This window comes from Prunus dulcis, chromosome 4 (assembly GCF_902201215.1).
Source record: "Prunus dulcis chromosome 4, ALMONDv2, whole genome shotgun sequence".
Lineage (NCBI taxonomy): Eukaryota > Viridiplantae > Streptophyta > Magnoliopsida > Rosales > Rosaceae > Prunus > Prunus dulcis.
The window spans coordinates 12,333,688-12,358,021 of NC_047653.1; the positions used below are offsets into that span (position 1 = coordinate 12,333,688).

The 24,334-nt window shown below is 36.7% G+C and overlaps 4 protein-coding genes and 1 long non-coding RNA gene across 7 annotated transcripts; 3 read left to right on the forward strand and 2 right to left on the reverse strand.

The window, feature by feature from the left end:
- The first annotated feature begins 3,042 nt into the window (after positions 1–3,042).
- Positions 3,043–5,461, forward strand: LOC117626627. The gene is made up of 3 exons (XM_034358404.1): positions 3,043–3,522; positions 4,269–4,455; positions 4,614–5,461. Exons 1-3 carry the CDS (start codon positions 3,179–3,181, stop codon positions 5,007–5,009), a joined length of 927 nt encoding a protein of 308 aa, XP_034214295.1. The 5' UTR covers positions 3,043–3,178; the 3' UTR covers positions 5,010–5,461.
- Positions 5,462–6,099: 638 nt separating this feature from the next.
- Positions 6,100–10,704, reverse strand: LOC117626508 (mRNA cap guanine-N7 methyltransferase 1). Its single transcript, XM_034358227.1, has 13 exons — positions 10,419–10,704; positions 9,779–9,918; positions 9,620–9,688; positions 9,465–9,536; positions 8,472–8,573; positions 8,253–8,309; positions 8,003–8,141; positions 7,715–7,779; positions 7,539–7,589; positions 7,359–7,421; positions 6,960–7,083; positions 6,714–6,775; positions 6,100–6,582 (listed from the first exon to the last, which is right to left on the reverse strand). Exons 1-13 carry the CDS (start codon positions 10,492–10,494, stop codon positions 6,487–6,489), a joined length of 1,116 nt encoding a protein of 371 aa, XP_034214118.1. The 5' UTR covers positions 10,495–10,704; the 3' UTR covers positions 6,100–6,486.
- Positions 10,705–11,542: 838 nt separating this feature from the next.
- Positions 11,543–14,719, forward strand: LOC117624536. The gene is made up of 5 exons (XR_004585337.1): positions 11,543–11,682; positions 12,390–12,911; positions 13,284–13,421; positions 13,563–13,633; positions 13,805–14,719. It is a non-coding gene; the product is annotated as an uncharacterized LOC117624536 (long non-coding RNA).
- Positions 12,051–15,666, reverse strand: LOC117624535 (putative beta-glucosidase 41). 3 transcript variants are annotated; one of them, XM_034355836.1, is made up of 13 exons: positions 15,317–15,655; positions 15,167–15,233; positions 14,985–15,043; positions 14,487–14,562; positions 14,329–14,400; positions 14,140–14,227; positions 13,810–14,065; positions 13,570–13,685; positions 13,266–13,489; positions 12,864–12,895; positions 12,678–12,780; positions 12,495–12,603; positions 12,051–12,349 (listed from the first exon to the last, which is right to left on the reverse strand). In XM_034355836.1, the coding sequence occupies exons 1-13, from the start codon at positions 15,431–15,433 to the stop codon at positions 12,124–12,126; spliced, it is 1,545 nt and encodes a 514-aa protein (XP_034211727.1). In that variant the 5' UTR covers positions 15,434–15,655; the 3' UTR covers positions 12,051–12,123. The 3 variants fall into 3 exon arrangements, with proteins under 3 accessions (XP_034211727.1, XP_034211730.1, XP_034211729.1); XM_034355839.1 differs by lacking the exon at positions 12,495–12,603 and having other exon boundaries at positions 12,326–12,440; positions 15,317–15,665; XM_034355838.1 differs by lacking the exons at positions 12,051–12,349; positions 12,495–12,603 and adding an exon at positions 12,354–12,468 and having other exon boundaries at positions 15,317–15,666.
- Positions 15,667–19,740: 4,074 nt separating this feature from the next.
- On the forward strand, positions 19,741–22,891 carry LOC117626787 (organelle RRM domain-containing protein 2, mitochondrial). Its single transcript, XM_034358630.1, has 4 exons — positions 19,741–20,009; positions 21,119–21,187; positions 21,271–21,377; positions 22,425–22,891. The coding sequence occupies exons 1-4, from the start codon at positions 19,856–19,858 to the stop codon at positions 22,521–22,523; spliced, it is 429 nt and encodes a 142-aa protein (XP_034214521.1). The 5' UTR covers positions 19,741–19,855; the 3' UTR covers positions 22,524–22,891.
- The last annotated feature ends 1,443 nt before the right edge of the window (positions 22,892–24,334 follow it).

A 24,334-nucleotide genomic window follows, 5' to 3' on the forward strand; every position in this document is an offset into this window, starting at 1 on the left:
TGGCCATCGGAGACCGTGGACCCACGGGATCCCAGATCGGCCGATCTGGCGGCTTATCGCTTAGTGAGGCTTCGGGTCTCTTAAGACAGTTCTAACGATCTAAAAGCTATTGTGGGCATAGGAGTAATTTAAAAATTGAGCGCACGTATTTCTAGGAGCGGGGGCAGGGGGTTTAATTTAAATTCTTTTTATTTAGCAGTTCATTGATATATTATTTATGGTTAATCAGGCACCAGAGGTCCAGTCGACCCGCAGCCGGGACCTTCGAAGGGTCAATTTAGCTCGGACCATCTGTGAGTGGACTTTCTTTCATAAATGATTTTATCTAAATAAGTTATATAAATGATTTATATAATTGAGTTTACTTAATGATTTTATCGTGATTTTATATAAATAAGTTTTATAAATAAGTTTATCTGAATAAGTTTTGTTATGTTTCCGAGCATGATTAGTACAGAAATAATTCCATAGTTTGGTGCTGCTTACTTACACATGCTAAAGAGTTATAGAAAACAGAGTTTGAGGTTTATGGCAGATGAAATAGCAGCACAATTTGAGATTTCAGTTATTAATCAGATTTTTCTAAAGGAATTTATTTTAAAACCACCTAGTACCCATTTTCTTTGGTGATTACCCACAGTTGGACCGATGTCTGCGGACATCCAGTCCGATTTCAGTTTATGTCAGTGCACTTGACTTTGCCTCACGAGTTTCGGGGACGCTCGGACCGTGAGTGCCAGGATTTGCGGCTCGGCAGACTTGGTGTCCCGAGACCCGCCAGGATTTGCGGCTCGGCTGACTTTGTGTCCCCGAGACCTGCCAGGATTGCGGATCAGGCTGACTACGGTCCCCTGCATCCTGCCAGAGCGACTCGAGTTGACTTGGTGTCATCGAGGAATCTGCCGGCAGATCAGGCTGATCATAGTCCCCTGATTTCGCCAGTTTGCGGCTCAGGTGGACTGCGTGGCGCCCGAGACCTGACAGGGGAATTGACGGACATGACAGGGGTACAAATAGGTGGTATTTTCAGAGGATTGAGTTTTCTCTTATTTAATTATGACTTTCAGCTATTTTATATCAGCTTTTCTGATTTTTCAGGCATTGATATCTTTATATATTTGTTCAGTTACGCAAGTATCTTCATCAGTATGTTTTTACATGTTTATTTAAATACCTCGTATTAAAAGAGAAACAAAACATCAATTTATACCACTCCTTATTTTTTTTTTAATGGGGGTTATTATGTTTATAAAATTGTTTTCAAGAACATTATTTTTGTCCACTCACATTTTATTTAAATCTGTTTTTCGCCCCCAGGCCATAGAAGTATGCGGGATCCACCACCGGGCCATTCATAGCTTCCGCGCCTCAAAATCAGGTAGAGTGTTGTAGAAAATCCTTACAACCCTGAAAAATTTAGAAAATGCTCTGATGTCTAGTTGAAACTGAGAAACTAGAGTTGAGAGTGGTTACTTGAGATATTCTGGCAGTTGGTGTGAATTTATTGATTGTTTAACATGTGAAAAATTTTGGGACTGGTCAAAATACAGGGGAGACTCTGCAGAAATTTCGGCAGAAGTCTAAGGGAAATCTGAAAAAGAAAAATTGAAACGAGAAGGGTAAAAAGGTCTTTTGTGCCGACATTCGCCAGATGTCGGACACGCACAGGATTCGACTCGGATTCCAAAGCGGGAAATTGGGTCGGGTCCTGTCAGGAATGCTAGCAACCTGCTCTTTAACCTTCTCCTTTGGACCTTCTCCCTTCTTTACTTGACATGTGTCATTCTTCTTATACATAAAACAATGCCATTAATATATTATACAAGCTAAATTTTGCTTTCCAAGTTTACCCTTATTAAATGTATTCAATTTATCCAAAAAAAAAATTCACAACTTTCTTACCATTTTATTATTATTAATTTTTTTTAATGTCAGTTATATTTTTTAAAGAAAATGTCTGTTTTTTTATTTTATAAAAGAAGTAAGTTTGTTTGTTTTTTTAACACAAAGGGTTTGATTGCATTTCTTATACTACTAAATAAACAAAAATATCCCCCAAATCTGACTAGAAACAAAACAACACATTTTAATATTAACAACGGTTACAAAACACCAAATAGTGAAATCTTTATATAATATTAAAGTCTTCCCAAAAAAATTTCAGAGTCTAGTAGTAGTAGAAACAAAAGATGATTAATCTTCCCAGACTTCACTTCACTTCTCTTCTTCAAAGGTATACGACTTCACTACTCATCTTCCCAGACTTCATATGCAAATCTTCACTAATATGTATCAACTGTTCCTATTACCACAAAATTCAATTAGTCAAACAAGCATAAACAAAGTTCTTATAAATAAATAAAAATTCTATAAATAAATAAAAAGCTCTTATAACAATACCATCTTGTATAGCTTGACCGGCAAAATATTCATGCATGTCTGAGGCCCACAAATTATAAGTTCCCTGTTACATATAGTAGATATGCACCTTAATTAATACAAATATATTAGCTTCAAAGGCAAAGAGAAGACGTTTTAGCTTCAAGGGTAAATATGAAAATATAATTTTTGGTTTTTCTATACTTAATAGCATTGTGTTATGTGTAAGGAGAGTGACACGTGTCAAGCAAAGAAAAGAGAAGGTCCAAAGGAGAAGGTTAGAGAGAAGGTTGCTAGCATTTCCTTAAATTGAATACCTCCAGACTTTTAAACTCTATAAAAGTCATTAAAAGTTTGAATTGGATACACCTCCTAATTTTAGTGTATAAATTTAGTGTCCCGCATAAATCTCATCACCTCAGACTGACTTCAAGAGAAAGGAAACAGAGAGCGCGAGAGTCGAGTGATCTCAATGGTTTTTATCACACACGCTTTTCCTAGTGTCCAATCAATATCAATGGATGGCGGAGTCATGAGGGCGGTGGAGTCGAGGCACAATTGAATACCACTAGACTTTTATATACTCTTTAAAAGTTTAAATTGAATACCTTCAAACTTTTAAACTCTATAAACGTCATTAACAGATTAAATTAGATAGACCCCTAAATTTAGTGTCCGCATAAATCTCATCACCTCAGACTCAGAGAGACTTCAAGAGGAAGGAAACGGAGAGCGCGAGAGTCGAGTGATCTCAAGGGTTTTTATCACACACGCTTTTCCTAGTGTCCAATCAATATCAATGGGCGGCGGAGTCATGAGGGCGGCGGCTAAGGTGGCGGGGATCGGCGGCATGCTTCGTGGCGCGCCGGTTCCGTCGCCGTCCGGTCAGTCCATCCGAAAGGCCTCGATCCCCGTCGCCGCGACCCTCACGGCTGAGAATGTCGGCGGGGTTGACGTGTCTCCGATCGAGAAGACGGCGTTGGATGCGATGGACGACTTCGTCGACTGGCAAGTGGTCGGCGCCGCAGGCGAGGAGCTGGTGATGTCGGCCGGCAAGCCGATGCCGAGAGTTGTCTTCGACGCCGCGCCGAGCTTCAAGGAGGCCAGAAAGGCCACCACTGAATTGAAAGACGCCCTCGATAAGTACATTTCTCCGCCAATAAAAGCCTTAATTATTTTTTCTTCGTTAATTCTGTTTTGCTTTTGTGATTTCTTATTAAAATTTTCTTTTTTTCCAAAGCAATGACGTCTCCTTTTGTATTTATTTGTGTTATGCTCTGTTTCGTTGACGAGAAAATAGTGCAAAAGAAGCGAATGAGTGCAGAAATGATTGAAATTTTTATTTCTGCTCTGTTATTTTCCAAAGATGGTGTTTTTATTGCTTTATTTGAAACCCAAATAGATTTTTTCGAAGTTGCTTGATGATCGTAGGTGGTGAAAATTTGTTTATTTGTAGTTTTTGGGGATTTTTCATTTGGGATGAAGAAATGATTGGATGGTAAATTGGACATTTTGCTGTTGGAGTAATGGATGGTGAAAGAATTTAGTTTCAAATAGTTTTTTTTTTTTTTTTTTTGTTTTTTTGGGTGTGAACTGTGAATTATATATTGGTTTTAAAAATTCTAATTCATAGTTCATGAAATTGAAAGTATTTGAAACTAAATTTACAAAAAAAAAACAAGCACCAGAGTTCATGAAATTGAAAGTGTTTTAAATTCTAAATTCATAGTTTCTTGCTACACCAAGCACCAGAGAGTTCATGAAATTGAAAGTGTTTGCTGTTGTTGCCCGTTTGTCAGCTTGTAGGTTGATCTATTGTGTGTAGTCTCATGCTTGAATAAATTTTTTTTCTCCATCATATGTTCAATTTTCAATGAATGAACTTTCAGGATATATCTGTCGTCACCCAAATCTACTGAATTTGGGGAGCAGTCTGCTGCTAATAAGGTTTCTGGGCTGTCTCAAATTATGAACCCTGAACCTGAGGAGGTGGAATCCCTGCTTCTTACTAGGACTTCCGTGCCAAAACATGCTTTTCAGGCATTTGAAATGCTGAGTAGAAGTGCTGAAGCTCAGGTATTTGATTGAATTCCCAACTCATATCCTTTCAAGATGTTATTGCTGTGAACTTGGAAGTTAGTGTATGGCGCTTTTAGCTACCAAAATTCAGTTATGATAGTCTGGCTTATACCATTTGTTAAGGGACTAATTTATTTTTTCGGTTTCATGCCCAGAATGTTGTTGCTTCAATTGCAAGCGACCCAAATATCTGGAATGCTATGATGGAAAATTCTGCGGTCAAGCAATTCTTGGAGTCCAACAAGAACTGTAATCTTTATGAGCCCGAATATGCGTTAGATACTGAGTTTTCTGATCCAGTATCACCCAAGAAGCATGAAGACAAAGACAAATCTGATGGGTTTGAAGCTGTGCTCTGTGGTTTTGTGCAGAAAATCAAGCTTACCGTGGATAGGTGGGTGGGCGATTTGTCAACTTACATCCAGAATATTTTTCCCTCCCCAGCTGAGAATGGAGATGCAGATGAGAATGGGAATACGAAGACGGTAGCATCTGCATTCATGGGGCTGGCAATTATGGTTGTTATGGTGGTTTTGATGAAGCGTTCGTAGAGTTCATTATAGGTTGCCTATCTAAATCTGCCGAAATCACAGTCCTTATATGAGTGTCTCTGCCTAATGTGCTTGTAGAATAAATAAACACAAATTTGATGCCGGGAAGTATTGCTATTATACTAGCTTGCTGCATATAAGTTTCTTAGCTTAATTGAACGTTTTCCATCAGTCCATTATTGATCGTTTATGGGAAGAGTAGTAAAATGACATGTACAGCTTATGTTGTTGGTGCTCAGATTTTTTTTTTTTTAATGGTAAACTTTTTTGGTATGTTTTGCAGTCAGATTTTCATTGTGGTTAGAGGATCTGCAAGCTTAATCTTGTGTTTGAACAGAACCATTGAGTGTATTTTCTTTTCATTTTTTGATCTTTCACTATTTACAAACTGGCAATTCATGGCCTACGTACTTTTACAGAAGGATCTGCAAGCTTAATCTTGTGTTTGAACAGACCCATTGAGTGTATTTTCTTTTCATTTTTTGATCTTTCACTATTTACAAACTGGCAATTCATAGCCTACGTACTTCTACAGAAGAAGATAATTGTTGCTTGGTCATATCAGGCGAGGAAGGTAATTGTTGTGTGGCTCTATGCCAAAGGATGAAGTTTCTTAGGGTTTACAATGTGTGTGATTTTAGCATCTTGTTACGTCAGAAAATAGAAATGTTTTGCATTTCAACCTCATCATGGGTTTGAGATCTATGAATGATGATATCCTGTGTATATATCCTTCGTTGAATTACTTTTGGATTAACTATTGTGTAAACTGAATTACTTGTTGAATAAGTAAAGCCTCCAAACACTCGAAGAGAACCCTCTTGCAACTCACTCACTACAAAAAATGCATTGTGCAGATAAAAAACTTCCTAAATTAAGAAGGATAAAATATGTATTTTTTTTTTCCTACCAATGTCATATTCTAAACTATTCTAATGTACGAGAAATGGATTGAACTCGGAAGAAAAGAGGCAAACACGTTGTAATGACAAACTAGTCTAATCCACATCTACAAATAAAATTTGTAATTTATTATACTATAACAAAGTAAGGAATAAAACTTGTGTTGAGGGAAAATAAAGAAAGTAAAGTCAGCGAATTTGGGGGTTCAAATACAACCACCCAGTTTTATTCAATTGTTACACTAATCTGATGGTGATGTTACAATTCACCAAACACTCGGTTGGTGGTCACGTTTTAGTAATTAAACTATATTTCTCATCCCAGAGAGACTACAAACTGTTATTTCCTCGGGAGCATTCTTCAATTAAAATGTAAATTACAAATCTTAGATCATTGTTTAAATCTACAAAATTGAGTAATTACATCCATTTCTACAAGTAGCTAGTAGAACAGTGTGGGGAGTTGAGCTCTCTTCCCTTTCCCATTTGGCCAAGCAGAGGCTTCTCCATGCTGCAAAATCATTGTTCTTTTTTCTGCTATGAAAATGGATATTTCAGACATTATTGTTTTTCCATTAATCATTGCGGACATACATTATGTCCTCTTTTGATATATGCATCTTCCCTTTGTCTCTTCTACCATTTACTTGTGCCCGATCAGGTTCGCCTCGCTGAAAATAACACAGATTTATTCCTCAACACACAATCACACGAATGCAAACAGAGACTATATTAACAGCAACAGCGACACCGAAATGGGATTAATCACACAGGTTATTTTGCACTAGGAACATGTACGCACCTTCCTCAAGACAAATGCCAAATACAAATAAGCTACTTCCCATTCATCTTGTGATAGCGTGCCTGGATATTTCCAAAGCAATAATGAAAAATGATCAGTACTGAAAACTCATCAGAGGCATTCTAATGACAACACATCATTTTAGTGAATGACAAAATCAATAAGCAGTTGAAACAAATTTGGGTCACAATTAATCCACTGTTTGTATGTAAAGAGGAAATAAAGGGTTACAGGGAATGAACATACTCTGATCTTGGTTACCATCACCTAATGCACCAAGCCTCCGCATTAGCTCCACATATTCTGGTTTTTTCATATACTCGTGCACAAATTCATGTGAGTTCTTCACAAAAACTAGCTCCATATCATACTGCAAAAGGTAAACACAAATTCATGGGAGTTCTTCACAAAAACTAGCTCCATACCATACTGCAAAAGGTAAACACAAATTCATGGGAGTTCTTCACAAAAACTAGTTCCATATCTTGCAAAAAAATTTCACACACTTGTTCTCAGTTGCAAGTAGAAAAACATTTCAAATAGCAAAGAGTGTTGTTCTGAATGCACTTCCATCACCACTTCTATTTACAAGTAAGATACAGCTTTCAAAAGCTGGTGACATTGATATAAAAGAAGAAATTATACCTCTTCTACCAGGGATTTGAAGACATGAAAGGGGACAATCCATTCAGGACAATCAACAGCATCCTGCAAAGAAAATTTATATCAGAAATCATGGTTAAAAAAGTAAAATGGAACCATCTAGCTTAACATTTTTGATACAACCATATATGAACAGAACATATAAATAAACATGTTAGCTACCTCCAGGTGAAACTTGTACTGGATACCAAAGGGGCTTGAAGACTTGAATTTCTGAGTCATACATGAAGTAATCGTCAAATTTGGAAAATTTTCAATACTCATGTTTTCATAGGTAATGTCTCAGCTTGGAGAATAACTAAATAAATGAAAAATGAAGCACATGAGTGACAACATACCTTTTCAGAAAATTCTTCATCAAATCGTATCCAGTAGACACTATTACCAAAGACCAATCCTTCAGCTGGACATTCACAATGAACATAGGAACTCAAATCAATAATGACAAAAGTGGTTTGCCATGCCCAACAATCTTAATGCTAAATATTTCTATATCTAATGAACTTCTCTATCTACTGGGCTTAAAAGAACATATATTGCTTATGTGAGGATTTACAGGACTTATGAAGGAGTGTTCCTTGGTTACTCTCCAAAAGAAATGAAAATGTTTAAGGTGTAAAATAAACCTTCTCTAAGCTTTTTGATGATCACATTGGCATCAGGCATTGTTCCAATGAAAGTACCGCCAGGACAAAGTAAAGCCGAGACATTAGCCAAGGCTCGTCGTGCACGTGCTTCAGTAGACCAGGAATAATGCAAGGCAAACTGCAAAATAAAATGTATTTCGATGGTTCTGTTTCAAAGCTTTCTTCCCCTCAAATTTTTAATTACGTTACAACAGAAGGTAGAAATCTATTAGTGCACAGATAGGCTCACCTGGCAACTGCAAATATCAAAGGGGGCATCATCAGCCAGGACTTTATCCAGGCGAACCTGAAACCATCCACATAGCATTAATAATCATAGGGCATAGAACAACATAGCAGCATTACCACATATGCTGCTGCCTAACGGCTGCTTCTTTGGTTAAGTCAAACCCAAGCTCCCTAGGGGCAAAATAACGGTTTTATGAGCAGCTATTATATTTGTGAGTACCTCAAAACAATCTCCACATATAAGGTGGGCGGGAAATGTAAATTTTTTACGGCGTTGATGATGGTCAGCATCGCCATTGTAACGAGTACGACAATCTTCTATCTGTACATAAATTTGAAAATGGTAACACGATGGTTGATGGTGGCACACATTTGAAAAAGTAAACCGTAACAAGAAGGCAGACAACAAAACGACTACAGCACATCCTCATAAGGTCTTGAGCGAAAAGAAGTCATTTATTTGTCATCAGGAAAATATACCCATACAAGGAAGATGTCATGCTTGAAAGAGAAGGATGGTGTTCAGAAAATCCTTTACTGTCGTAAAGACTGAGCAATTTATCACTACATGATGAGGCGCAGAATAATGAAAAACTATGTAATTCACAAGAAAGGCAAACAAGCACACAAAAAACAGAATTTACATGGTTTTAAAAAATAGTCCACATCCAGAGGGAGATCAAATCCACTATCGACAATAAGGATAAGTTAAGGGTACTGTTGAAACCTCTCAAGTCTCAACTCACAGCCTCCACGGAGCAATACAGCATCATCCTAAACCCTGGACTAGGCCCTATATACTAGATTTCCCCAAAACTCATTCCTTGATTGACAAGGGAAATACTTTCCTTCCGCACCAAATAAAAATTTAGGAAGTATTGAATACAAAAAGAAAAAAAAAAAAAACCTCTACAGCATTGATCAGGCCAAATTTGGAAATAGAATAAAGGACACTTCATAATAGCTATGATGTAGAGCAACTGCAACTCTAGAGTACTAGTGCAAAATTTATGCATTCTGGAAACGTAAGTGAGCAATTGAGTAGCAATACAGTAAAATGGTCCTAGAATCAATTTTTGTACTCCATAGAAAGATAACTTTGATGAAAAGCTTAGAAGGCCTCAATCACATCTAAGTTATAAATATATGGAACTATTACGTGAAAGAAAATTGTGAACCAATGAGCTAATTACAACCAAATTTCAGTACTTACTGAGCCTTCAGCAATATCGATACCAACATAATATCCAATTTTGGCCTTGTCCCATTTGATGAGATCACCCCCCTAGCCAAAAAGGAAAAAAAATATTAAGAAGAGAATATTAGTGGAAAGAGGGGAAAAAGGAAGATGTAATGGACTATCAATACCTTGCCACATGCAAGATCAAGTACAGCATCTCCTCTGCGAGCATAGAGTTGAATTAAGACACTCTTAATCTGCTCAATATGAGAAGGAACTATAAACAATTGGAAAAATATGGAGTGTGATTATACCATTACGGAGTATCTACGAGATTAAAGACATACCCAATTGTTAAGCTTTTTTAAATGGATGATTGGACTAGCTTCTCGTTCTTCCAACGTTTGATTCGTCCTTGCACTGTAATGATCTGCCACTTTACGTGCAAAAATTTTTGTGCTTTCATCCTCCAAGAATTGTGAATCACCTAAGGCCACATTGTAAGAAACTCTGATTAATTAAAAAAGAACAACCTAACACCATTGTTGCGTTCAATATCACTGCAAGTTTTGTACGGAAGAGCAAAAAAGATTTCAATATTGAAATTTTTATTATGTAGTGATTGAAAAGAGTAAAAAGTAGCAAAATCAAAATTTAGTTATATTCACCTTCTCTCAGTTTCCACTGTTATAACACAAATACGTTAGTTAGGGAACTAAGAATCCCAGGTTCGAATTAAACAGCCACACTAATCAGGAACACAACAAATATTGAATGAATTACCAATCGAAAACACAAAATAGAAAAAGAGTTCAGACTTTGATGTTTCTCTCCCTCTCCCTCTACCTTCACTTTATCAGCAAAAACTACAAGACCCAGATCCAACAACTCCCAAACAAACCAAAAAGATGAACAATTTACCACAAGAAGCTACAAATCAGAACCAGGGAACAAAAGGGCATGAGAGTTTGGCATCACAAATATTACCTTCTGGGTTGGGCTTTAACCTGGATTGAGGTGGCCCAAGAGAGGTGGATGGGGATTCTGAGTACCCTCGTTTCATGGCCAAGGATCAAACTAACACTAGCACACTATCCGGGTTTGCGGTAAATAATCGAATGCCGGCTCAAAATCAGAGCTTTGCTATCAAAAAGGCAAAGGAAACAAACACAGACAGCAACGTTTTTCTATTTGTGCTTAGTGAGATGAGAGAGAGACAAAGAATGAATAAGAAGGGTGTTTTCAAAGGCTTAAAAGTTGCTTTGAGTGTTTCTCTGTATCAGATTTTATGCTTGCAGGCTGTGTGGGCCTAACATCACCTAATAATAATGGGTGTATTTTGTTTAACGTGGTATGGTGCGTATGTGATTTTTCTCCTAGGTTGAATGAAGTTGGTCTTTGCTAGGGCATGGTTTGGGTTGATATGACACCATTGTCGCATATGGTCAAAGTAACAATCGAAAGCCGCAAACTCACTTATACGGTGCGTTTTCGTGATGTTTTTCATTCGATATCTCGATTCATGATTTCTCTCATTTTTATTAATCACATTGAAACTATAAATATTATGATAGAGATTGAATTAATTCAAATCTCAAAGTAGTAACATAATTATATCATTAGTGACCGGTTTGATCAGCTTCTATTCATGAGAAACTTAATAAATACTTTTTATGTTCTATCATAAATAGGTATATCGTATGAGTTTGATATTGTTGTTGAATCTCTTCATATTAGTTGTAACTCTTTATAAGTATTTGTCATGATTCTTGTAGTATGATTTATGAATACAATCTCACTATGTATTAAACAAAAATTATACGAAATACTGAGCTTAGTTGCATATAGATTAAAACTCCTAAAAGTTTGAGTCATGAAAACTATTTTTTATTTATTTATTCGTAAGCAATGGGAAATTACTCAAAACATACTCCACATTGAGAAGAGAATATTTGAGCAAGAAATGTGCAAAGAGGAAAGAAATTCAAGGTTCTATTCTATGTAGTTAACTCAAAATAAAAACCTTACAGGAAAAATAAATTCCAAAATATGAACAATCCGTTTTGAGGGTCTCCCAAAATATGAACCAAACAATAACAGCAACACAAAACTACAAAACTAACGACAGCTACAAGTTAACAACAACAGTATCAGTTGAGGTTTCTCGCTGTCTTCCTTCCTGGAATCTTAGCCCCCGATGATTCCGACTTCACTGTTTCAAATCGTACTTCACGTCTGGGAGAAAAGGCCGGTATGCCATTCTCACTGCGCTCTTTAATTCCTTCTCCAAAATTTATGTGCTGTTTTTTTTTTTTTTTTTGCCAAAAAAATATTAATTATTCCAATCTTTTGCAATTGGCATGATAATTCATGGTCCCTGGCTGGGGGTTGTTAATGTTAACCCATATGCTCCTTTTGATTTATCAAACCGCCTGTTAAATATGCAAGCTTGCAAGTTGGTGTTGTATGCAGAACATGGTTTTTTGTTTGAATGAAAGACATCAGTTATGTCAATCAAATTGTATAAATCATGATGTTTGGTTGTTTGTGAATAAATTGTGTTTTTTTGTGTGTGCTTAAATGGTGTCTAATTTAGATAAGAATGTTTGGACTTTTGGAGAGTTTAATTGAATTTTTTGCTTTACTGACTTTTCCTTTGAATGTTCAATGCATTGTACAACATGTGCTTTATCTAATTTGTAGCCAAAAGTAAGTTCTTAGATCTGGTGTAGTCTCTCAGATCATCATTAACTTGGAGAAATCTTCTAAACCATTGGACTGAAGTTTTAGGAATCCTTGTAAGGTTCTTCTTGTAATCCACATAGTAAAGTCCAAACCTAACAGTGTAGCCCATGTTCCATTCCCAGTTGTCCAGCAACGACCACACGAAATAACCACGAACATCGCAGTTGTCTTGCCTGTGTTCATTTAGTTTTCTGTTAATGTGCCATGTACAAGGTTGGAGGTCTCAGGCATTGGGGTCTCACTTTCCATCATCCCAATCCAAGCCTGCAGCAACCCAGGAAATTACACCAATCTGTCAAAGTGGGAAGTTGTTATTACCTTATAGCAGCAGATAGGTTCGAGAGATAGTCCGTGTGGAATCTTATCCTCTTTTCATCCTTTAAAGCCTTTTCTAAAGGTATGAAAGGTTTGTTTGGATCATCCATACCTGTTCTCATGAATTTGAACCGTTAATACTTTCTCAAAGTTTGATTTGTAAATTTTAAATCTGAACCTACTCACCATTTTCTGTAATTATCACTGGAGGGTTCCAGTACTTATCTTTCAGATGTCTTGCCAACTTTCGGATGCCCCATGGTACTATGCGTAACCAGCGGGAAGCTGCCTGGAGGAGGAATAACTGATGAAATTTCTTAAATATGAAACCAGTGACTGAATTCAGGGGTTTAGCAAGGGGTTGATACATACTCTTTCTCCGATTGCCACTCCTTCTTTATATGCTACAATCAAAGTCAGGTATAATAATTATCAGTTGAAATTCTGATTTTCATTCTTTCATATTTACTTTTAGGAAGTGTTTGGTTGATTGGAATGAACCTTGGAATGGAATAGGCATTCCATAGGTAAGAATGCCATATGGAGTGCCCATTCCATTGCTTGGTTGACAGAAAATAAAGGAATGGGCGTTCGCCGTTCCCCCAAAATGATGGATTCCAAGTGCTTTCCTTAACCAATTTTCTATTCGTCCTACTTTAACCTTTAACTCTTTCGACATCCATTCCTATTTTTATTTCATTCCATTCCATCCCAATGATCATTCCAGCAACTAAACACTACCAGAGGGTAGAAGGTTGTACTTTGACATCTTACGGGTTATAATGACTGCAGCATCAGATATCGCATCCTGCATTATGAACTTTCGAATCCGAATCCTGTCATTTCGAGCATATAGTGTGGTGTAGTGGTTTATGCCAACAAAGTCCAAAGATCCAACCAGGAATTTTGAGATTGCCTGTGAAATCTCTGGTAATCTCTGACCCACAAGCTTCTTCATTGAAAGAGGATATTTGCCAAAAAATAGTGGATCAAGGAACCTGGTTCACTTTTCTGTGTTATAAACAATTTTTTGGACTCTTCCTAAATGCAATGCATAAAATGTTTAAACAGAAATTACCATCCTAATGAGAAGTCGATTGCTCTATGTGCTGCATCTATGTCCTCATCATTATCAGATACAGGTTCGTACCATTTGACATCCAGTGCAATTCCTACTTGACCTCCTTGTCTCTCCTAGGTTTCCAGTAGAAAAAGTAAAAAATACAGAAAGCCTAATTTCTATTTTTGGATTCTTTAACACTTAGCATAATGATTAGTACTTGAGTTAGGAAGTAATATTCTGTGGAAATCAGGGTACCTTGAAAAATTGCTGGTAACTATGATAAGCAGCCGCATGAGAGAGAAGGATGTTGTGAGCAACAATGTATGGCTCTGCAGATGAATTTCCTTTCTTACAAAACAAATGACCAAGAATCGAACATCTCCCAGGAGCTTGTATGCCTAGGTCATAACCTTGGAGAGCGGTATTATGAGGCTCGTTGAAGGTGATCCAGTGCTTCACTCTATCTCCAAAAGTTTGGAAGCAGGTGAAGGCATAATGTTCAAAGTCTTTTCTGTAAGCGAGCGAGGTAAGGATTATGTTTTATCAGCATTTTCAAAATGTCTCCTGCGGCTGTTTGATACTTACACTATCTGTGTGCTTAACCATCCTTCATATCTGTCTTCAAGCACTTGTGGAAGATCCCAGTGATATAGTGTTACAAAAGGCTTGATCCCTGATTGAGAGGAGTTACATTTAAAAATTGATCAAATTATATTCTTCTAAAAGAATTATCTCTCTAAGAATGTATTTATTAGAGAGGTCTCATGGAGTAACCTTTTTCCAGCAAAGCATCTATAAGGCTGTTGTAGTAGTTTATTCCTTCTGAGTTGGGTTTTCCTGTTCCATCTGTTTAAGGTTATTTTCAAAAGCGTTAAGTAATCAGATGACAATGAAATAGTTAAAAACAAAATCTGAACAGAATCAGATCTTACTTGGAAAAATTCTGGGCCACGATATCGAGAATCTGTATGCATCCACTCCCATATCCTTCATCAAGTCTATGTCACTCTGTAAATTTTGAGTTTTTAGTCTCTCTATTTTGGGGCAAAGTAAGAGATTAGCAGTCCGTTGGCTAATAATTTATTTGAACTCTGCCAACTGTCTTGTTTGGATTTGTTTCCTGTTATACTATTAAAGTTGTTGATGCATCATTGCCATCGCATTATCTCAATGTTCTTACTTTTATAATTTTATACTTCTTTCATTGTTAGAAGATTATAAATAATCTTATCCAAATAATTTCTCTCTCCATAACCATTCAATGGACAGGTTCTTTGTTTCATTAAGTGAGAACTTTTTTTATATTTAAACTAGAGAAGACTTAGAAGAAAAGAAAAGAAAGAAAAGTTGGAGATAATCTGCTCTTGCTTGTAAGGTTAAAACTCTACAATGTTAATTTTAAAGTCAATCAAGGTCACTCTGCAGTTCACCTGAAATCTGTGATATTGATCCACGGCTGTGTCTGCATTGCTGAAGTCCAAAATCCTCCCTGTTAGCATAGAAAACAAGCAAAGCAATCACAAGATGCCGCTTCGAATCATATATTCTGTATTTTATTGTTAAATTTCTTTTTTGCATCATTTAAAACAGCAAATCAAATTTGAGTTCTTACCTGGTTCTTTTGTGAAAGTATCCCATACGCTAGCGCCCTTGTTTCCTTCATTTGCAGCCCCCTCAAACTACCACATACAAGACTCCGTGATTAACTGCTCTTTTATGTTCTAAGCTCCATCATGTTGTTAAAACCAAAACAAAGAAGTACCTGGTATGCTGAAGAAGCCGTTCCGAAAACAAACCCATCTGGGAAATCAGCTCTGCTAATTGATTGAGAGTTTGTAAATAGCCTGGTTATCAAAAACAGGATAAGGCACAGTCTCATATTGGTGAACTCTTCTTCAGTTTCTGCATAGGAAGTTCTTGAGGTGCTTCCAGGTTAGTTTTCAGCTTCATTGAAGATTCTTAATTTATAGAGGAAGTAGAAGCTATCGTAGTTGTAAAGTGAAGAATATTTCCCACACTCACCCAAAAAAAAAAGGGAAAATAAGAAGAAGAGAGAGAGAGAGAGAGAGAGAGAGAGAGAGAGACTTAAATGGGCAAAAGCGATGTGGCTTTCTCTTGCACTAGAAGGTGACCTAGGGAGGTTGGCTGCCCATTGTGTGCACGGTATAGAAGATTTGAGGACCTTTTTTTTTTTTTAATTGAGAGGGGTATACTGAAGTCACACACAAAATACGGATGTTAGGACTCAAACTCAAAGTTCTTACATGGGGGAGTAATTACTCCAAACCACTACACTAATGGGTCTTTTGCAACACGTTATAGAAGATAAAACACTACCTAGAGGAAGCAAATTGCACATTTAATAATCAATTTAAAAGGGTTTATTTTATTTTGAAAATTTATATTGTTTTATAATTTTGCTCGTACTGTTCGTGGGGATTGTGATTGAGAGGAATGATAAGCATGAAGCAAAGAGTCCAAATGAAGGGTAAACTTAAACCTTGAGCAACGTCGTCAACTACATATAAGCTCTAGTTGGTAGGAAGAAGAAGACTAATATATTTTCATCTCGATTGCCTTCTTTTCATTTATTTTATTTTATTTTTTATTATTGACTTTAAAAAAAAATTGTAGCCACCATCTTATGATAGAATAATTAGAGTATGAAAATTTGGTCGCTTTGATTAGTCATCAACCAAAAAAAAAAAAAAAGGGGACAGATCATCATCGACTGCCTTAATTATATTATTTTAAAACATGGATTATTATTGAAACACAAGGGGCCTTGGCTTGGCGTGCATGAATTGCGTGGAAAATACGAACTTATCAACTTTGAGCCTCTGAAAATCTGGGGGGACAAAAGACAAGAAGACGAAAAAGAAAGAAGAAAGAATACGGGTTGTGGCACAAATTCTGCAGCAGCACTAATGGGGAAAAAAATGACAACAGTCAAGAATTTGTGGCTGAATATTTTTATTTTGATATGCCGTTTTATTCTTCTTTTATTACAAAAGTATACCCATTAATTAAACATGACAAAGATGTACCCTTGCTTGGTTGCCAAGTAATCATACTAACGGATCCCGAGCCTCTACATTTAGATGTTGTGCATTTACCTGTATTTCACAACATTTAGATCATCCTAATGATCTAACTGTTTAAGATATGGCACATGACACATACGCAAATTTTGAAAAAATTAATAAAATATCTAATAACTAATTCAATTTAAAATTCAGAAGGCAGGCAACTCTTCCTCCTCACCCTTATCCCCACCACCCATACCCAACCCAAAGCCACCCTGGCCACCATACAAGCCAAGCCACCATCTCTCTCTCCCTCTCACGCATAGATTGACCCCCACAGCCATTAAATAAGCATGGTGTGAATACAAATGCAAAATACAAATCAAACTAGTTCTCCAAATTATTAAATTTGGGGATACAGTTTTTGGTCAATTGAGTATATTCAGGGCAGTGAGTGGAGAGGTTTATTCAATGAATATATAGAATTCCAATTTGATATTCCATACAAAACTTTTTCATGTACTTTCAAAAAACAAAATTTTGGGGGATCAATTCAATATCCAAGCTCCTTTTCCCTCCTGACCTCAGCCCAGATTCCCGTTCCCTTCCTCTCCCCAACTCCTCCCAAGCCCCTTACCCTCAACTTTCATCTTTTTTACTTTATTTTTTATTTAAACAATAATATAATTGTTAATTTTAAACAATTTTCTAATGAAAAGACTAATTTTTAATACTTAAGTTGTTGATGTGTCATGTCTTAAATAGTTATATCATTATAATGGTCTACATGTTGCGAAATGCGGATAAATGCACAACATCTAAATGCAGAGGCTCGTGATCTCATAATCTCTTCTTTACATCCTCTCCTCTCCTCTCAAACCTAGACTCTAAAAGTTTACTCGTCCCTAATGGATGGTGTTATCAAAGCTAAACCTAAGGGTGTCGGGGACATCGTTCAAGACCCGAGTAAGGGTGTGTTGCTTGCTCATGTCACATTCTGCCGCCTCCTTTCGGTACAAGCAGCAAAATGAGCTATTTGTTGACATGGAAGGCATATACTGTAGACATGTCAGTTTGTATAGTATGGCAGAAAGGTCAATCTGACGGTTGGGAACGTACTACCTGTGAGAATGTAAAAGTAAAAATATCCCATATTGAAAAGTTAAGAAATCTAACAAAAGACTTATAAATAGTTGGACTGCCCAAAACTAATTGGCAAAGTGGTGTAGTTTGTATGCGGAACATTATTATGTTGGTGATGGTGGGGTTCTTGTTAGAGCTTCCGGTGATAGTGTGATGTGGTCTCATTGCTGAAAGGAGGACCGGTCGCTGTGGTAAACGGTCGGATGCTAATGCTGCTCAAAATTATTGACTCTTAATTAATAAAGAAACATGAATCTAAGAACTACAAGGTTTAAGTGGTTGTGAAGTGAAGCATTGCCCATCATTACCAAAAGATCAATATATATATAATTTATGAAGTGGATAGTAAATAGTATCATACCTTGTTGGTCCAATTAGTTTGTGTTGAAACTTGAGGGCATGTTTAAGTATCAGTAATGGGTATGGGAGGAAAGAGAATGATTTTCATTCCTGACTTTCCCTGCGTTTACTTGCAATCAGGAATGAAAAAATAAGTGGGCTCTACCTCAAAATCCGTAATCACATCCCCTCAAAACTATGTATCAAATCAACTAGGGGGAGGTAGTCGATACGATTCCCATTACTGTTTTCCCTTAATAACTTCCAAAAATACCTTACCACTTTACCATGATTCCAAAACACCCCAAATCCTAAAAAAAATAAAAACTCATGCCAAGAAGTTCAAAGACACTCCAAGGTGTTATTGGAGTTTATTTTTTTGTTTGAAATTGGCTATGGACAAAGGTGTTATTAAAATTATCATTGAATTGGGCTCTTGCTGTTCATCTTGTTTAGCATATTAATTCCTCATGTTTACACTGCCTTACTAGTTTGCTATAGGATTAGTTTGGTCTCCTTAGCCAATTTGAGAATTATATATGTGCTGTGGTGAAAATGTGCAGGGCATTTTAGTAATCAAATTAATTTGGATTATGATTCATGAAAATTAGTAAACAATAACAATAGGAATCAACCCCATTCCCTTGCTAATTCCATATGTTTAGTAAACAGCTTAATGGGAATGATTATTTCCATACCGATTCAATACTTACCCGATTCCTAAATTCTATGATTTCTTATTTTCTCTAGTACTGATACATATTCCAAAAGAAGTTGACTAACCATATGTCATGTGTGATCAATAATTCACCCAAAAGAAAGAAATAATATAATTTTTTCAATCTTGAATAAAAAGTTGGGAATTTTCAACTTGCTTATTTCCTCCCCTAAACTCTCTAATAAATACAAACTAGCTAGTCTAGTAGTATTACTTCTCACGATAATGAAAAAGTCTAAAGTTCAAGTCTCTTATCCTTGTTTATTGAAAAAAAAAAAAAACAAAGGTGAAAATCAACTAATTTGTTCTGAATCTAGTGAATCCTATGACTGTTGCATCTAAACATTTTTTTAGGTACATCGATAAGGAGGAGGGGACACACACTCTCTAGAATTCGAAGCTGGGTCATGGGGGGAAGGGGGAGCACCTCAACCACTGCCCTATTTTTCATTTTTCTTAGATAATGGGAGAAGTCATGAATCTCCTCTCTACAAAAGATTTAAAGAACCAAAAAATTTGAGTAAGACATAATTATAGGAAAATACTTTCCTTCTTATTAGGTAAGTAAGAGCTCCTACATTTCTGTCAATAGCAGTGTGATATTTGTGCATAAATTTTTCTTTTTATGTTTTTGAAGAATTATTTTTACAAATATGTCAAACTGTGATTCGCAAGAAAAAAGAGTATCTCCTTATGAGTAAGGGGGCACGGTAAGAAAGATCTTACCCAGCGGATCAAGGCCCAATTTGTCGAATTCAAAATCAAGAAAAGGAACTGGGTCCTTCAGCTCGTAATGGACTCTTAAACCCAAAGTGCAGCTTCAAACAGCTGCTTGTTGGTCTGTCACCTTCGGCCTGAAATTTATTTTGTTATAGGACAAAACTGTCCTTATCCTAATAACCACTTGTACATATAACTTGTTCAAAATGGAGGTCAGTTTTGTAATTTCAATGATTAGCTCTCCAATCTCTCTCCTATAGCTGACATTCCTCAATCTCTCTCTCTCGTTAGAAAACCAGTGTCGTGGGTTTAGAGAAAGGGTTTTAGGAAAGACTTTAGCTCCAAAGCACAGAAAATGGCTTTTACTCTGAGAGCAGCGGCAGCAGCGGCGGCGGGGCCCACTCGTGGCTTGAGACGGCTCTTCTCAACAAGTTTCATTCCCCCAATGAACTCTCCGGCGCCTCAGGCTCGAGAGAAGGCTGAGCCAAGCACCAACCTCTTCGTCTCTGGTATATCCCCTCTTTTCTTTTCCATTTTACCTCTAATTTTCTTTCATATTTCATCTATTTCTCTAGTGGGTCATCGGCGTTTTGGTTTGTTTTGCTATAAGTTGTAAAAAACTGGTAGCTTTGTGCCGGTAATTCAATGATTTTGGAATTTGCGAGTTTGTGGCTGCTGGGATGAGGAAGAAATGAGGATAGGAAATCATAATTCTTTCTTTTAATGACTTGGGTAACCTAAAAACTGAACAACCCACTTAATTGATTGGTTTTTTTACTTCTATCAATTACCATTTTGTTCTAAACTGTAGGATCCCTGGTTAGATATAAACTGTTCCTTTCTTCAGAACCCAAACAGAGGGTTGCAGAATCAAAGTTTGCAACTTTGTAAATATAGGCTCTCATATTGGATGTTGGATATGTTGGTTGGTAGTATAAATGCGAATTTTTGATATCTCTTTCTTTGACATTTGTCTTGAGCGGATGTGTGGGTTTTTATTTTATTTGATATAAAGGTTTTAGGTCACGTATAATAGAAGGAATAAATAGTATCTTTTGGAAGTGATTGATTAACTCTCACTGAATCATTTTGATTTGTGAGTGTGCAAATGACTGATGTATACTGGGCATGGAAGAGGATTCTGAAAATTCATGAGGCATTTGATGTTAACAATGGATGGGTGACTTTTAAACAATAGTTGATATTTGTTTTACATAGTTGTTACAGGTCAATTCCGGTCAGTGAGATGTATTTTATATGTTCTGTTCTGACCAGCTTTTAAACAAATTTAGGAGAATGGTAGTGTTGGTTGATTTTTATTTTTATTTTTGTTCCTTTTCTTTTCATTATTAAGGGTTGGAAGTGAGACCTCTGTTTCTATTTTAATGGAACAAATTGTTTCTATTAAGATCCAGGAGAGTTTCAGGGTCAAACCTTTTCCATTGATGATCTTGCTGGCTGTTTCTTTTTCTTTCATTTCTTTTCAAGTAAAATTCTTTTTACTGTTCCTTTAAGTGATATGTGACTCATGGACTTCAGTAGTCTGGACTTATTCACACTTGAGTTACATTTTGATGTACCATGATTTTTATTGGATCACATAACTGTTTGTTTGCAGGACTTAGCAAACGTACTACTTCAGAAAAACTACAGGAAGCCTTTTCTCAGTTTGGTGAAGTAGTTCATGGTCGGTTTCTATTCTGTAAAGTTGTTACTTTTATTTGTTATTTCCTTCATAAAAATTAACTAATTATTCTCTGCTGTTTACAGCTAGAGTGGTAACTGATCGGGTATCAGGATATTCTAAAGGATTTGGTTTTGTAAGGTATGCTACCTTAGAAGATGCTGGCAAAGGCATAGACGGCATGGATGGAAAGGTCAGTTGACAGATTTCCCTACACTGTTATAGTTAGTTTGACACTATATGATAATTTAATCTATAACACAATATTTTGGTGATTTGCAATGTGGCCTCCCTCAAGCCAACAAAATGGTTCTTTATATTATGTCATGGAAGCCTCGTTCCATTGGGTATCCGTTGGCGCTCAAAGCTCACAACTGTGAAAAGTAAAGAAGTTTAATAAACTGAAACTTTTGCTTCTGAAAAACTTACACCAACTCCTTGTAAAAAAGAGAACACCTTTGTCCAAAATTGGCTACCATTTGAAATTGTTTTCTGTTTCTGTTCCTTATGTTTTAAGGCAAACGAAATGGACATACTTTTACTGATCTAAGCAGAACATAAGGAATTTTCAGCATGGAGATTAGAAGATCCTTCCACGCACTGAAGCAGAAGTTGAGCAGATTTTGTTTTCTTGCCTATACAACAATTAATTGGAACTGTCTTTCCCCTTGAACCAAATAGCAACCAAATAATTATCAGAATTGTGTATGACAGTACTGGTACCTGTTAATGATGGGCATCTCTATCATCTCTCGCTCTATGGTTTTCCCATGATATGATAGTCCCCCAGATTAATGAAAACAATTATCATTCTGACCAAACCTTCTCACCAAGTAAGTTACCAGTGCATTCCCTCACCTGCAAAACCACATGCTCTGGTGTCCACCAAATTAAAGGGGCAATATGAAGACTTCCTAAATTAGATATGTCAACAGGAATCATCCTTCTAAACATAATCCCTTTCGCGATGTCCAAACTAACAAATGCTGGAAGTTTATACGGATATCTAGTTTCCTTGTTATTTGTTTATGCTACAATCTTTTCTAGTTTACATTACTTGTGAGGCTTTTTAAAATATGATTTATTTTTTTTCTTTTCCAAATTGGCCTTGCTTTCTCTGGCACTTCTACCTTGGAAGGTATCATTTGGTTCTGTTGATAGTGATAATGATCTTCCATTTATTTGTTATTATTGTTATTATAGACACTTGGTACTGAATTTGTGTTTTGTTTGTGTATAGTTTCTTGACGGTTGGGTCATATTTGCTGAATACGCAAGACCCAGACAACCACCTCCACCGCCTGAGAACAATATGTCTCCACCATATAGCCGTTATTAAATTCTGCATCCAAGGCAAGAAAGCTTGTCAATTTAATAATATTTGTCAGCAAGTGGAATTCGGTGATTATACTTCATCATTCTTTGGTTAGAGGTTGGGTTGGTCTTCATTGCCTGGGATTTTCAAAATGAGGTGGGGATTATCCTAATTTGACAACCAAGCAAGATTGGAAATCATATGTATTAGAAATCGTCTGTGTTTATGACAATAGTGTGTAAGACTGTTTGCTTCTGTTAAGTTGTTGAGAAACTTGTACTGATAATATATTCGAGACCTCATTTTCAACTTGAATTGTGGTTGATTGTGCTTAGGGGTAGTCTGTTTCTATGTTTTCCTTTGAGCAAATTAATAGCTAAGGTTCGCCTGCATGCTTTGTATTTTCAATTTGTGAAGGGTTTGTATTTTTTAAGGTTCTTGCTTTGTATGTTAAATGGTTAAGGTTCACATCTTGTCTTGAAGATCCATTGTGTTTGCATAGCTATCTTTAGTCACCACCAAGCCCGAAACTAAATATAACAAGCACCACATCATTATGAGGCCTTTCTATGAGGTCGAATGACTTTATCATAATTTGTAAAATTAGGTTTACCAAGAGGACTTTAGCAAAGTATGTAGGTTAAAGTCTTTGTCTAAGAGTTGTTAAGGCGAGCAAGTTGCTCGTTTTGGATTTGCACCGGCCTGTGGCCGGCTTCCTTGATTGTTATAGGGATAAGAAGGGTTTTACTTTTCTGAGGGTATGTGGCTCAAGGTTTAGCTTTGCAATATGTGATCAGCCCTTCTGCTCGTTGAGTTATGGTTATCCTTAGGGCTGTTGTGTAGTGGTTGGCATTAGGCCTAAGTTGGTACTTACTCAATTAAGCGGACATGGTCATCCTAATCATCTTTTCTCCAGTCATGTCGGCCTCCTTGGTGTGGGCAGTTTTGTCTTGTCAGGTTCGTCCTCAGCCGGATTATATTGGTCGATTCGAACTACCCAAATCAATTTTAAACTTTTTCATTTTCTAGTTTTGGCAAGGAATGATTTTGCAGCTCAAAGTTTATAGGGTAATTGCTATAAAGTTAACAAAATCTTATTCCTGTAGCCTTTGCCATTCATGGAGCTTCGTATATATGTGATCTGGCACTTGAATTTTGTTTTCTAGGCATATGGTAGATGAAGATGAACTTCGCACAATAAAACAAATCCAGATTCTGATAGCCTCTCTTGCCATTAATGACACTAGAAACAGGTGGCCTGATTGTGCCAGTGGCATGTTCGCATAATATTCTGACATGGGCCAATCGGCCAATGGGCATTGAGCAACGCCTTCTTAGCGAAGCAATCCAAGAAAATTTATGACACTGAAAGTAACCAGACTGGGGATATTTCGAAGTTAAAGCGGCTTGTCATGCAATTAGGACAACACAAATCGTTTAGTTAGATGGAAATTTGTTGGGGGAATTAGAAGACGACAGTGTGTTTGATGCGTCTTCGTTTCTCAGCAGCTATACAACCAAGCAATATTTCACTTCTTTGGACAGCTGGTTGTCCAATTTAGTGACACATACAGGTTCTTGAATTGTTCCTTTCTTTCTTTCTAGTGTGAGAACTAAGCGGAAAGAATTTTATAGTTGAAGGTTTGAATTAGTGAATGAAATCGAGAGCCACCAATATGGCTCTGAGAAGATATACTATATGCTGTGCTAGAATTAGAAGTGCATGTGGTGGAAATAGATTTACATTTCTGGGAAAGGTGCGTATTGAACATCCTTTTATGTGGCGCAAAATGCTCAAGAATATGGAATGATGTTGCTATATTGACCGACAATCC

Bases quoted from the DNA above. Each gene is read 5' to 3' on its own strand.
- LOC117624535 (XM_034355836.1), bottom strand. From the start codon at position 15,433: ATGAGACTGTGCCTTATCCTGTTTTTGATAACCAGGCTATTTACAAAC. The intron at 14,563-14,984 runs GTGAACTGCAGA...CAAAATTTACAG, and splicing joins ATCAATATCACAGATTTCAG to AGTGACATAGACTTGATGAA. The intron at 12,896-13,265 runs GTAAGATGTCAA...CTTTGATTGTAG, and splicing joins TGCTGCAGTCATTATAACCC to CATATAAAGAAGGAGTGGCA.
- LOC117626787 (XM_034358630.1), top strand. From the start codon at position 19,856: ATGGCTTTTACTCTGAGAGCAGCGGCAGCAGCGGCGGCGGGGCCCACT. The intron at 21,188-21,270 runs GTCGGTTTCTAT...TGCTGTTTACAG, and splicing joins GTTTGGTGAAGTAGTTCATG to CTAGAGTGGTAACTGATCGG. The intron at 21,378-22,424 runs GTCAGTTGACAG...GTTTGTGTATAG, and splicing joins TAGACGGCATGGATGGAAAG to TTTCTTGACGGTTGGGTCAT.
- LOC117626508 (XM_034358227.1), bottom strand. From the start codon at position 10,494: ATGAAACGAGGGTACTCAGAATCCCCATCCACCTCTCTTGGGCCACCT. The intron at 9,689-9,778 runs GTATGTCTTTAA...CATATTGAGCAG, and splicing joins TAAAAAAGCTTAACAATTGG to ATTAAGAGTGTCTTAATTCA. The intron at 8,574-9,464 runs GTAAGTACTGAA...ATTTATGTACAG, and splicing joins TCGATATTGCTGAAGGCTCA to ATAGAAGATTGTCGTACTCG.
- LOC117626627 (XM_034358404.1), top strand. From the start codon at position 3,179: ATGGGCGGCGGAGTCATGAGGGCGGCGGCTAAGGTGGCGGGGATCGGC. The intron at 3,523-4,268 runs GTACATTTCTCC...ATGAACTTTCAG, and splicing joins TTGAAAGACGCCCTCGATAA to GATATATCTGTCGTCACCCA. The intron at 4,456-4,613 runs GTATTTGATTGA...TTTCATGCCCAG, and splicing joins GTAGAAGTGCTGAAGCTCAG to AATGTTGTTGCTTCAATTGC.